This window comes from Vipera ursinii (assembly GCF_947247035.1).
Source record: "Vipera ursinii genome assembly, chromosome: 2".
NCBI classification, from domain to species: domain Eukaryota; kingdom Metazoa; phylum Chordata; class Lepidosauria; order Squamata; family Viperidae; genus Vipera; species Vipera ursinii.
In genome coordinates, this window is record NC_139513.1 from 153,647,802 (window position 1) to 153,662,129 (window position 14,328).

General features: G+C 43.7%; 1 protein-coding gene across 2 annotated transcripts; it reads right to left on the bottom strand.

Annotated features, from left to right (window-relative positions):
- Positions 1–871: 871 nt before the first annotated feature.
- On the bottom strand, positions 872–5,180 carry ZBTB39 (zinc finger and BTB domain containing 39). 2 transcript variants are annotated; one of them, XM_083355064.1, is made up of 2 exons: positions 4,942–5,180; positions 872–3,435 (listed from the first exon to the last, which is right to left on the bottom strand). In XM_083355064.1, exon 2 carries the CDS (start codon positions 3,335–3,337, stop codon positions 1,238–1,240), a length of 2,100 nt encoding a protein of 699 aa, XP_083211190.1. In that variant the 5' UTR covers positions 3,338–3,435; positions 4,942–5,180; the 3' UTR covers positions 872–1,237. The 2 variants fall into 2 exon arrangements, with proteins under 2 accessions (XP_083211190.1, XP_083211191.1); XM_083355065.1 differs by having other exon boundaries at positions 4,878–5,180.
- Positions 5,181–14,328: the final 9,148 nt, after the last annotated feature.

Sequence of the window (14,328 nt, forward strand, 5' to 3'; positions counted from 1 at the left end):
AATCTTTTCATTCCCCCTTATAGAGATATTTTAAGGCAACAATGTTTTTTTCAAACACAACTGTGCATTCCTACCCATCTTTACTCAGAAATAAATCCTACTAAATTTTATCAGGCAAATAAATATTGTAGGCCAAAGGGAAGATTCCAAGCTCTAGCATAATATAAATTGCATTTAAAAATGTAGCCTCTGAACACACCTTTTTATAAATGACAGAATTCCACAGTGGCATTAAGAAAGCAACCTTACCTCTTGCAATTTTTTCATGCCCTAAAATTTTTTTGAAAGTAGTTCAGATTAAACCTTATTGTTTGAACAACTAAAATAAGTGTGCCTTGCCAAAACTAAGAATTGTTTCTCATAATATTCTTTCCTCTCCACTGAAAATTAACCCAAAATTGGCAAACTCCACTTCCTCTTGCCTCCTAAAAATCTGTGTGTTCTCTTTTTACCTTGATCTCTTTGCTATAAACTAGACATTTTCCTTAGGAAAAGGGCAAATGCAAATTAAGGCTTTAACACAAGGTAGAACTGGTGACCGATTAAAGTTCCAAATGTATCCAGCCCTTGTACCTTTAATATCAGCTTCATTCAAAGAAATCAGTTTTTCACTGTACGGAGGTAAGCTTTCTCTCAATTGAAGTGTAGATGGCATGACAGTTAAATTTAAGAATTTATATAAGAAAAGGCAATCCTTTTGAAAGGAAGAATCACAGATGTTTCTACAATACATGTACCAATAGGAAATAATTCCCTCAAAACAATGACAGTCTTATTTCTCAGTAAGTAACCTTAGGATTGCATTTTTAATTTTTGGAAATTAAACCTTGTCATCAATAAACCAGAAGCATTTTTCATACTTTCCTATTTCCCCCCTGCTAGCCCTACTGATATGGAGCACTGATACATCTTAGCAGCATCAATCTTCTAATGATGTCAGGCAAAGCCTGTGAGAGGAGGGGAGAAGTTGGGAAATATATCAGATGGAGAACAAAAGGTCTTATCTCTTACATTTGAAACAACTCAGCCGGAGGCAAGCACAATGGGGGTTTTGTTTTTTTTTTGAGAACAGTAACACATCTAATGTGAAGTTTCACAGGACAGTCATTTAAGGAAAAGTCTACAAGAAACATAAGAAAATAAAAGTATACAGACCATTAAAAGTAATTTTAAAAAATTCTGAAACAGGTTTCACTGCTATTTCAAGGTAGTGTTTACTTCCCCCAGTATAGCTGCATCAGCTGTCTGTGCTTTTTTCTGCCTCTTTGGAATGGATGATGTACATGAAAGTTTGCTCAATGGTGAAGTCTGGTGGGAGGCTCCCTTTGTGCACACCTATATGCTTGCTCATAAGGTTAAGGGTGGAACTGTAGTGGCCACAAACTGTGCACCGGTACATGAGGGCCCCAGAATGTGTCTTCAAATGACACTTTATGGTAGAACGTCCACGGAAGAACTTGTGACACACTTTGCACTGATAGGGCTTCTCCCCGGTGTGGATCCGCCGATGGTAGTTGAATTCACTGGTATGAGCAAATCTTTTCCCACAAACCTTACAGCTATATTTACTATTCCCAGGTTGGTTCTGGAGAGCCACATCCTCATTTAGGAACTTCTCCGTCAGCTTCCGCTTTTGCAATGCTTGCTGATGAAGACGATCGCCAAAGTTCGGCCGGACAAGGTCCAAGGTAGAGTTACACTTGTGCTGACTAACATGGTAGCGATACGCAGCTTCAAGTTTGAAAGCCTGACCACAGTAATGACACCGGAAGAGAGCTTCTTCCATACTTTGGTGGACAGCCACATGTTTCTCCAAAAGATGTCTATCCACAAAACTACTGGCACAGATAGAGCAAGAGAAGACAGAAATTCCCAAGTGGGAAAGTGTGTGCCACATCAAGCTGCAGAGATTGAGATGTTGCTGGTCACATATGCCACATATTTGGCCTTTCAAATTCACATGGTCCAAGATGTGGCCACGAACCACATGAAAATCTTTGGCCAAAGGTTTCCTACAGGCAGCACATGCCAAATCCCCACTGAACAAATTGACCTTCCCTATCAGAGGGTCACTGGGATGGACAATAATGTTGTTGTCAAACACCCCTTCTCGGCGATGAAGGTTCAGCTGCCACTGGGTGAAAAACTTAGTCTCACACATATCACAGGAAAAGAGGAATATCCCAATGTGTGACAGGACATGAGTGACTCTAGAGTTCCTGTCTTGGAAATGGGTCTCACAAACCTTGCAGTTGCCAGTCAGAAGGTCTACGTGATCCCTGGCATGCTGACGGATCAACTGAATGTTGGGTTCCAAAACCTTTTTGCACACTTGACAGGGCATGGCCTTGTTTTCCCGGCTGTCGTTCTCAAAGGATATCTCCTCCTCACTATCATCGCTCAGCTCTATCACTTCCTCTGCCGCACCAAGCTCTTCACTGGGATCTTCAAAATGCAGATCTTCTTCCCCCAAATCTTCCAGCTGCAGTTCATCCATTGGCCCAAAAACATGATCTTTGGAATGGTCACTATTGCTGGGACAGGAATTGCTACTTGTTGATATATCTAAGGAGACATCAGAGGCAAAAAGATTACCTTTGTTATAATCCCCGTTGCTCTGGACCTTATACTGAGGACAAGAGTTCACAGTGGTTTGAACAGCCATGCTAATATTACCGAGGCCAGCCTGGGTCACTATACTCATGGCACCAGTAAATGGTCCTGTTGCTTCTTGCTCTTCAGCTTTGGGAGTCTGTGGGTGTATTAAATTGTGGCTAACTTCATTGGTAGGATCTTCTTTGTAGCCAGTGGCTGCTTCACCATGCATACTGCAATTTCGCTCTGATCCCAGTTGTTCCCCGCTATTTCGACTTTCACCTAGAGAATGATTTGGTTCAGCTAAAGCACCACTAGCCCGGTTTTCATTTGAGGCAGAAGGCTGTTTAGTGACAGCTGAGTTTTCCAAATCTGGAAAGGTAGAATGGCAAGCCTTCAGCAAATCATCCATACCCAATTTTTCAGCAACCTCATAAATGACACCCACATTTATAAGATCTGTGAAGAGCTCTGATGTATAAACAAAATTCAGAATCTTTTCAAAGTTGGCTGGAGTAATGAAATCTACTACATAAGTGCGGGCGGCATCCAATCCTGTATTCAGGAAAAGATTCTGGAAATAGCCTGCTGCACATGCCAGCACTGCTTTGTGTGCAGGGAAGGAACGGCTACCCACAACAATGGTGACATCACACATAGACTCTGTCAGTCGAGATTTGTTAAGTTCCTTCAACAAGTTATTTGGATGGTCAGTACTATGTAGCTTGATCCTCATGCCCATCTTGATAGTTCCTTAAAGTTTCCTTCTCCTGTTCACTTTTGGCTTCTACTGCCACATTTTTCAGATGCACCGAAGAGGGGGCAATTGGGTGAAAAGCTCTAGAGAGAGAAAAAATGAAGTTCACAGTTTTGATTCTTACTGATTTGGAGTGAAATCTAAGTCATAATTTTATTACATTATAATCCACATTGGAAAAACCGTAAATGAAAAAGGATAAAAATGACTGTAGGATATAAGCAAATGTATTGTTCACAGAACAAAAGAACATAGTTGCTTTGGTCTAATAGTCACAATAGGAAGGGAAAAAATGAATGCATGTGAGAAGCAGAAATTACAAATCGCAGAGCTACAAGAAGCATCCTTTCATGCTTTAAAGCAATATTATTAAAGAGTTACAAAGTTATCATCTACTTCCATTTTCATCTCTTCTTATTCACAGTTCTCCAACTAGTTGCTCAGATATCTACACTCCAGAGATATGAAGTTTCATAAATAAGAAAACTGGTTTGCCAATCCATATCTTGAAGGGCTTTTTGTAATTATAGTATCCAAAATGAAAACCTCTAGCTTAAGATGCATGTTCTACTGACTCTTTTTAAAACATGAGCAGAGAAAACCTGAAAATGAAATTGATCACAAGTGCTAAAGAGTTGAAGTTCTCCCTTCATACTTTCTTCAAACCCAACCTGTTGCATCTTTGTTTCTGAGCCTTAATTGGCTAATAATAAAATAAAATATGCACAGTAGAGTGCTCATATTTGTGCTTTCTTAAAAGTTTAGAAAGCAGCAGTAAAAAATGCCACCTTAACACACATATCCCACTCTAAACTTCATGTGGGACCATGCCTGCTATCAAAATAGATTGGAAAGACTAATATTAATAAAGGATGCTCTATGCAAAAACCCTTCAATCAAGAACATGGAAGTCATAACTTCTCATACCTTAAGAAAAATTATTTCCGCCACCTTTTTTTTTCCAAAACAAATTCATTACTGGAAGGCAGATAGGTAAAAAAGCAAGTTATTTATCAATGGTTTTTATTGCTTAAAGAAAATAGAAGTGGAGGCAGTGTTAAACTGAGTGCCCATAAGTTTGGGGGTGGGTGGGTGGGCGGAATGGTGACCCTTAGAAGTTTTCCTTATCTGGAACATGAGGTGAGATGAGACACCCACACTGAATAATGAGGAAGCGCAAAAGAAAAGAGGCAGAGGGGCAGTTTTGATTTAGAGTAGATGGGGAGGAGTTTAAAAATGCACGCGTTTGTGGAGCAGAGAGGATGTCCAGCGAGGGGATGTGGGATGGGAAGAGAAAGAGGATCGTCAGGATGGGGCTTCTCTGGGTCGACCCGTAAGTGGGAACAAAGGGCCGGGAAATATTTCGGAGAGCCCGGGAGACAGGAAGAAGGGCTACCCGAGGCCAGAAGAGTAGAGGGCGGCGATGAGGGCGCAGGGAACGGGGTAAAGGCAAGGGGGGTTGCAAGGCACGGAGGAAGGGCGGCCCCGACCGGGAATCCCTGATGCTGAAGGGGGAGTCTCGCACCTTTGTAGGCTGTAGAAAGGAGCTCTTTCCCCAGAAGGGAAGGGAAGGGAAGGTGGCCCCTTACCCGGGAGGCGGTGGGCAGCATCCCCGCTTTCGCATACACAAAGGGCTCCGGCCTCCCCTACCCTCCAGCCCGGCCTCGCCGAGGAGGTGCTGCTCCGGCCCCGGCCAAGAGGCTCCATCCGGCCCCGAGACGGCCGGGCCCAGCGCCGCCCCCAGCCCCGGAGGGGGCACTGCAGCAGCCCCGGCTTCAGGGGATTGGCGCGGGAAGCCATCAGCCGCCGGTGCGAGGCTGGGAGAAGGGAGCCCTTCCAAGGCTGAGGAGGATGGAGCCGCCGCCGAGGGAAGCCGGAAGCTGGGGAGGTAGAAAAAGGAGCTCCGCCGGGTACGGCAGCCGCGGCTCCGCGGGGAGGCACGGAAAACGCCCGCTGGGCACCGAGAGCCCACGGAAGGAGGCGCCCGAGAGGCGGCGCTGAGCCGGCGGGAAGGAGAAGGAATCGCGGCGGGGTGCAAAACTTTAGGAACCGGACCCTGCAGCGTTGGAGCTCTGCCTCCCTCTGCACCTTCTCTTCTACGATCGGGAGCATTTAATATTTTTAGGGTCTCCGCTTCGCTAGTGTCCCCCCCCAAAGGAGCTCGACAGGGTACAGATCATACGAGAATAATGTATATGTATATGTATATATGGAGCGTATGAAATTGCCTTGGGGAAGCAAGGGTGCTGCTCGGAAGACAATTGGCAATTGGGGACGAGCCGCTTCTGTCCATGGATTGGCGGGAAGCCAGTCCAGCTTATCTGGAGGGATAGTTTTGAAATGGCCACCTTCCCCGAAAGAAATGCAGGGTTTTCAGCAGTCAGATCTTTATCTTCTCTCCACCTCAGTTTGTGTGTGCCTTCCGGTCAGTTTATAATTCCTGGCAACTTCCTGGATTAGTCCCCGCAATTTTCTTGGCAAGGTTTTTGAGAAAAGATTTGCCTTTTGTATTTTCCTAGGGCTGAGAGACTGTAAGTGGCACAGAATCACCAGCCTAAGGAGAGTCTAGAACTCACGATCTCCCAGTTTGTATTCTAGTACTTTAACCTTGACACTAAACTAGCTCTCCCATCTCAATCTACAAGAATATTATTTTTTGCATTTTGTAAGTGTACATGCTTTGGGTGCCACATATACCTGATTCATGATCCAAACACTAAAGCCTGTTTGTGACCATGCCTCTTAGTTATATATACACCACCCAAAGTCACTGAGATGGGGAGTGTGTGTGTTTGTGTGTGTGTGACAAATCAGCAGGAGTCAAGAAAACCTGGCTAATGTTTTCCAAAATATACACATTCTGTATTCTAACAATTAAACTTCTATTCTAAATCACATTTCTTGTCCTTTTAGATTGACCATGAATTTCAGAAGGCATCTGATCCAAGCTAGTCCAAGCCTATCTAAGGCCTCTGCTTGGAACTCTCCTAGTGAGAAGCAAAATACAAATAAATGAATAGTAGATGTGTTTATGATAAATACACACATAGGAAGAGTATAGTAATAGCTTACTACAAATTGAAGCAATGAAGAGGTGCTTGAATAAAATTAATACTCAGGAACAACATATATAAAGCACACTTGACTACTATAATATAAATATTAAGTTCAAGAATTTTCTTCATACTCCAGCAAACTGCATAGTCAGTATATAAAATTGGTTAGTTATTTTGGTAGCCAAGACATACAATACAGTCCCATAACTTTATGGACCTTTCCCCACTACATGGTAGTAAAAATATGATGATAATAAATGAATGACATAACAATTTGCTATCATTTTTTAAGAATAGGAACATTAAAATAATTGCTTGAAATGCCCACATTTCTTTGTCATGATAGTAGTCGTGATCTGGATTTGGCACTGCAAGTTGGCTGTAACTTTTCCTATGCCTAGACACATGCTGCAAATGGGTCTTTATGTGCATAAAGTGGCATGTAACTGAGTAACACACAAACTAGTAAACAATATTTTTAGGTAAAGGTAGCCAGGTTATGCATTAGTGTAGATAAGGATATGTCTTAGCAATTCAGAATTTCTCACGTAGAAAAGAATCACTACAATTTTCAGCTGTGTTTGTGTATGTATGTGTTATTCCCTCCCATCTTATAACATTCAGATGTAAAATGCTGTTTCGAATACATTCATTATTATTTTTGTTTCCAACTGATTTCTAAAGCATTGAAAACCTACCAGGCGCTATAGAAAGATAATTCCCTTAATATAACTCTGCAGTTTCTAAATCAATGGGAGACTATGAGTTCTAGTTCCAACTTAGGCACAAAACCAGATAGGTGATTGTGGGCCAGTCACTTTCTCTCAGCCCCAGAAAGCAGGCAAGGACAAACCACTTCCAAAATCTTGCCAAGGAAACTGCAGGGACTTATCCAGGCAGTTGCCAGGAGTCCCCACTGACATCAAAAAACAAACAATAGCTTTGCCTTCATACTTTACTTTTGGATGGCCACTGCAAGTAACAAAATGCTTAATTAGAATAGTGGGTTAAGATGCTGAGCTTGTTGATCAGAAGGTCGGCAGTTTGGCGGATCGAATGAGCGTGAGCGCCTGTTACTCGTCCCAGCTTCTGCCAACCTAGCAGTTTGAAAGCACGTAAAAATGCAAGTAGAAAAATAGGGATCACTACGGTGGGAAGGTAACAGCGTTCCGTGCGCCTTTGGCGTCTAGTCATGCCGGCCACATGACCACGGAGACGTCACGGAGACAAGCGCTGGCTCTTCGGCTTTGAAACGGAGATGAGCACTGGCCCCTAGAGTTGGAAACGACTAGCACACATGTGCGGGGGAACCTTTACCTCTTACCTTTTTAAACTTGCTTTGATAAAACTAAGTTTTACTGTGCTTCTGGCATATAGGTTTAAATGAGCTACTCTTGGCTGATACTGTCTTTGTTATCAGCAGGGAATGCCAAACAAGACTTTCACACATCCTTCTGTAGTGTTATGTGAAAGAAAGGTTTTATTTAGGTTGTTGTCACAGCTGGTAACAGCTAGCAGACTGGGGGGGCAGAAGCAACACTAAACCTGATTAATACATTTTAGGGTCCAAATATATTTGGATGGGAGACAATTAGGAAATCCTATAATTATAAGCTATACTGGGTAGTTGAAACAAGCAGAATAAAGCAATAGTCCCCACTATTCTGATATTAAGAAAACTCTATGATTGTATTCATGTGGTCACCACGAGTTGATCTCAACCTCATGTTTATAAAAGTTAAGAGACAAACCTTATCAATAGGCAGAGAATCCGTATGTGAGAGATACAAAAGGGTGAAGAGATAAGAAATAGGCTACATTTCAGACGGGGTTTATAGAAAATTCTTGGTTTTGTTGAAATAGTAAGGTACTGATTTTGTCTTTTCTTTGCATATATGCAAGACATGTCTATTCTGGCATTCATTAGGTTTAGTGGAATTAGTCTATATTAAGTGCGTATAAATTTGCAGTAATAAATTTATAATCAGATTCAGAAGCAAGACAGTTCATGTTTCTAATGATGTAGAAGATGAAATAATTTCTGTCTACAATTAACAAACTAGAGAATGTGATCAAGAAAGTTGGGCCGAAAATCATGCCAAGTGTGCTAATTAATCATCTCTTATCAAAATGGAGAGTAGCATCAAGTAATATAGGATTCAATTCTGTGGCCTCTACTCTTCAATATTTTTATTAAAGACCCTAGCTGAAGAGTGGAGAGAATGCTTAACAAATATGCAAATGACATAAAGCTGAGTGGGATACTGTAAAAGACAAATTTCAAATTGAACTTGATAGATTAATAAAATGGGCTAAAAGTAATAAAAAGAAATTTAACAAAAACAAACACGTTCTTCACTTAGGAAACAAAATCAGCGCATAGGTGTAGGTTGTGAGATATTTGTCTTGGAATAATTGGATATTCAATAGTAAACCAGTTGGATGACTTTAGGCAAAGTCTCTCAGCCTAACCCACTTCACAGAATTTTTGCTGTGGAGGAAAGAGGTTAGTAGAAGGTGTGTTGGATATATTTGGTGCCTTAAGTAAAATAAGAGTACAAGTGAATAAAAATAATAAAATAAATTAAAAATGAATATATTCAAACTAGGAATCAGCAGTAAGTTATGGCTGCAAAATTGGTGCCCAGGTGGCTGAATACATTTTATATCACAGGAAGTTAACAGTTGTAATTTATTCAATATTGGTCAGACACAACTTCCAGGACTCTGCTCATTTTTTGGCATTATACTTTAATGGTTTAGACCAGGGGTGTCAAACTGCCGGCCCGTGGGCCAGATGTGTCATGCCGAAACCGCGCCCATCCCATTGCCGGCAGTTGAAAAAAAAAGTCGCGATACGTTGCGACGTATCATGTGATGTTGTGAGTTTGGCACCCCTGGTTTAGACAGACTGGAAGAAGTCCAGAGTAAGGTGATAAGGATTGGGGATTAGAAATTAAGATTAAAGAAGGGAGATGGAGTCAGTTATGGTTATTCATATAAAGAGGAAAATTGTGTGGGGGCTAGGGGAGGAGGTGCTTTCTTAGCAGTATTCAAATACCTGAAAATGTGTCATACAAAACTCTTCCCCATTTCAGAGTGAAAGACACAAAAGGCAGTCCCAAAGGTCCTTTTTCAAAAAGCAACTGGACTTTCTTGCTTTTTCCTTGAAGACGTTTCACTTCTCATTCAAGAAGCTTGTTCAGTTCTGCAGTTCTGAGTCAGAACTGAAGAAGCTCCTCAGATGAGAAGTGGAATTTCTTCACAAAAAAAAAAACAACAAGAAGAAAGTCCAGTTGCCTTTTGAAAAAGCACCTTTGGGACAACGCTGATCTGAATGACTGAGAATCTCCATAGAGACAGAAGGCAGATTCCTCTTGATGCTTAAAAAAAATCCTAAGTGTATATAAAAAAAACAATCATAAACAATCATATACTAACAACTATAAACTCTAAAATCCATCACTCTCTAGCTTATATAGGATAAAACAAGCCTTAGTAATATTAAATATATATAAAAAAACTAAAAGAAAAAAAGAAAAAAAAAGAAAGAAGACTCGGGTGTGAGTCTCTCTTTTTGAGATGCGGCCCTGGTGCGCAGTTGGGCTTGCTGCTGGTGTACCTTTCGCCTAGTCACGCAGCAGCAGCCCTGCCTGAGCTGCTCGATGTCCTCTCTGGGCTGGTGGTTGAGTTCCCGAAACTTATAGTTTTGGGGGACTTCAACCTACCATCGCTGGGAGGATCATCTGAGTTGGCTCGGGAGTTCATGGCTTCCATGACGGCCATGGACCTGACGCAAGTAATTTTGGGACCGACTCATGAAGGAGGCCACACCCTTGACCTAGTTTTCTTGTCTGGACGGTGGTTAGATGATCTTGGTGGGGGCTCTCAAATTATTATGCCCCTGTCATGGACCGATCATCATCTCCTGCGGCTGGTCTTCCGTTTTGCCACCCCCCGCCGTGGGTGTTTGGAACCAATTAAATGGTACCGCCCCAGACGCTTAATGGATCCCCAGAGGTTCCAGGCGGCGCTGGGGTCCCCACCTGCCTCCCTTGCTCACAGCTCGGCCGATGCCTTAGTGGAAGCCTGGGAAAGGACGGCCACTGAGGCTCTTGACCGAGTTGTACCCCTGCGGCCCCTGACCCGGTGCAGATCCCGTCGAGCTCCATGGTTCTCTGCGGAGCTCCGGGAGATGAAGCGTCGGAGACGGGGCCTAGAGAGCGGTTGGAGGTCCAGCCGATCCGAATCCGACCGATTGCGACTAAGAGCCTACATTAGGTCTTATCTCGCTGCGATAAGGAAGGCGAGGTCTAACCACTTTGCCACCCTTGTCGCGTCCGCAGATAATCGCCCGGCCGCCCTGTTTAGGGTGACTCGCTCCCTCCTAAATCAGGAGGTGAGGGAGGATCCCTTGCAGGGTCGTGCCGAGGAGTTTAACCAACATCTGTCGGACAAAATCGCTCAGATTCGGACCGGTCTGGACTCTGACTGGGCAGAGTCTGACGATCAGGACACGGGCGGTCTTGTCGATATCACCTGGGAGGAGTTTGATTCTGTGACTCCGGAGGAAGTGGACAGGATCATGGGGAGGCTGAGCACCACCACATGTTTATTGGACCCATGCCCTTCCTGGCTGGTCTATGCAGCCCGGGAGAGGACACGCAGCTGGTTCCAGGCAGTTATATCGGCTTCTCTGAGTGAGGGTATCTTCCCCGCCGTCTTGAAGGAGGCGGTGGTGAGGCCTCTCCTCAAGAAGCCTGCCTTGGACCCAGCTGTATTGAACAACTTTCGTCCTGTCTCCAACCTTCGCTTTCTTGCGAAGGTTGTTGAGAGTGTGGTGGCGCATCAGCTCCCTCTGGTCCTGGATGAAGCGGATTATCTAGACCCGTACCAATCGGGTTTCAGGCCCGGGCACAGCACGGAGACGGCATTGGTCGCGCTGGTGAATGATCTCTGGAGGGCTCGGGACAGGGGGCATTCCTCTGTTCTAGTCCTATTAGACCTCTCGGCGGCTTTCGATACCATCGACCATGGTATCTTGCTGCGGCGTCTCAGGGGACTGGGAGTGGGAGGCACAGTTTTACAGTGGTTCTCCTCCTATCTCCAGGGACGTTCACAGTCGGTGTTGGCAGGGGGGCAGAGGTCGACCGCGAGGTCTCTCATTTGTGGAGTTCCTCAGGGGTCGGTCCTCTCGCCTCTCCTGTTCAACATCTATATGAAACCGCTGGGTGAGATCATTCGTGGCTTTGGAGTTGGGTATCATCAGTACGCTGATGATACCCAACTTTTCTTTTCGACCCCAAACCACCCCAGTGATGCCCTCAACGTGATGTCCCGTTGCCTGGAGGCGGTTCGGGTCTGGATGGGGAGGAACAGACTTCAACTCAACCCCGACAAGACTGAGTGGCTTTGCATACCTTCATCCCGGGTCTATTCGGACATTCCACCTCTGGCTATGGGGGGTGAACTATTACCCCCCGTAGATAGGGCTCGCAACTTGGGAGTCCTCCTAGATTCACGGCTCACTTTGGAAGACCATATAGGAGCTGTGACTAGGGGGGCCTTCTCCCAGGTTCGCCTGGTGCGCCAGTTGCAGCCCTATCTTAGCCGGGATGATTTGTGCACGGTCACTCATGCGCTCGTGTCCTCTCGTCTGGACTACTGCAACGCTCTCTACATGGGGCTGCCCTTGAGGACCACCCGGAAGCTCCAACTGGTACAGAATGCAGCCGCGAGAGTTGTGTTGGGAGTCTCCCGATACTCCCACGTTACACCTCTGCTCCGTGAGCTGCATTGGTTACCAGTTGTCTTCCGGGTGAGATTCAAGCTACTGGTAACGGTGTTTAAAGCCCTCCATGGCATGGGGCCGGAGTACCTTAGGGAACATTGCTGCCGGCATCAAGTTCCCTGCGCCCTGTGCGTTCCCACAGAGAGGGCCTCCTCAGGGTGCCACCGATCAGAGAATGTCGATTGGTGGCCCCCAGGGGGAGATCCTTCTCTGTGGGCGCTCCGGAGCTGTGGAATCAGCTACCGGTAGAGCTCCGGATGGCGCCCGATCTTCGCTCCTTTCGTCGCGATCTCAAGACATTTTTGTTTGTACAAGCTGGCCTAGCCTGATGGGGATCGGTGGGGTTGTTTTATTTTTGGTCTCTTAATTTTATCTTGGGGTTTTTAGAATTGTACTCCTATTGTTTTAACTAGGGCAACTGTTTAATCTCTTTTTAATGTTTGTATTTGGTATTTTATTCTGCCCTGTGAACCGCCCTGAGTCCTCAGGGAGAAGGGCGGTATATAAATGTTATTAAATTAAATTAAATTAAATTAAGACTTATTCAAATGCTACATAAAACTTCTTAACCCTATACTTGTTCTGGATAAACTCAATCCATTTTCTCCATTCCATAATATAGCGTTCCTGCGAGTGATCTTTCAAATAGGCTGAAATCTTCGCCATCTCTGCCAGGTCGGAAACCTTTAAAGTCCACTCTTCTATGGTCGGCAGTTCCTCTTTCTTCCAATACTGACCTATCAAAAGTCTTGCTGCCGTAATTAAATTCAACATCAACTTGGTGTCCACAACTGTAGCATCTGTAATTATTCCCAACAAAAAAAGTTGCGGACAAAACTTTATCCTCTGTTTAAAAATCTTCTGCATGTTCCACCAGACTTTTATCCAAAAAGCCTTAACCTTTTTACATGTCCACCATATGTGAAAATATGTTGCATCTTCATCACCGCACCTCCAACATTTAGGCTGATAATTCGGATACATACTTGCAAGCTTTTTAGGATCTAAATGCCATCTATAAAACATTTTGTAAAAATTCTCTCTTAGATTTTGAGCTTGTGTAAATTTTACGTTCCTCACCCAAATCTTTTCCCACGTGTCCATTGTGATAACTTCCTGGATGTTTTGGGCCCATTTTATCATACAATCCTTAACAAGTTCTGTTTCTGAATCAATCTCTATCAACGCAAGATATATCCGTTTAATATGTGCTGGTCCCTGATTTCTAATTTGCTTTATCAAATTTTCATCAGTCATTGTAAAACCATTTTTCTGATCTTCTTTCCACCTGGCCCGTAGCTGAGTATATTGAAACCAGTTTTGAACAACCTTCTCTTCTCGCAAGAGGCTATATGATTTCAAACACCAGACATTTCTTTCCAAGCTTAGGATCTCCTTGTACGTAGTCACATCATGTTTGAAACCAGCATGTATATTTTCTATTGCATGTTTTGGAATTGCCCACAGTGGTATCTTGCAATCTAACTTATGTCTATACTTCTTCCAAACTCTCAGCAATGCCTGTCTTAAAATATGCACTCTAAACACATTGTCTACCTTCTTGTCATACAACAAATATGCATGCCAGCCAAACAACAAATCATGGCCCTCAAGATTTAATAATCTCTCTTTTTATATATACCTTGTATTTAGCTCTGGGAAGTCGGGGGGGGGAGGGGGGAGGGGGGAGAGGTAGGGGGGAGGGAGAAGGGAGGGGGAGGGGGGATTTTTAAAGAAAAATTGTATGTTAAAACTTTTCAATAAAAAAAAAATCCTAAGTGGATGAGTAACTGGGCTGTGAAACAATTGCTTGGAGAGTTGGAGAATTCCCTTTCTCTTAGTATCTTTAAGCAGAAGCTAAATAGCCGGTTGTTAGGGATGCTTTAATTTGGATTCCTGCACTGAGCAAGGACTTAGACCTGATGGCCTTAATAACCCTTTCCAGCTTTAGGAGAATCTGAACCTAGGAAAAGATTCAGCTCTGCTCACTTTCCAAGCCCCAGAAAGATAAAACATTAAGGTTCTCATTTGGGATTGCATAAATAATCAGGTTTCTTCATCCCAATATTCTAAACTATGAGGGACTATGAAGATCCTTTAAAAACATTGTTGCCATGAAAAATGCTTTT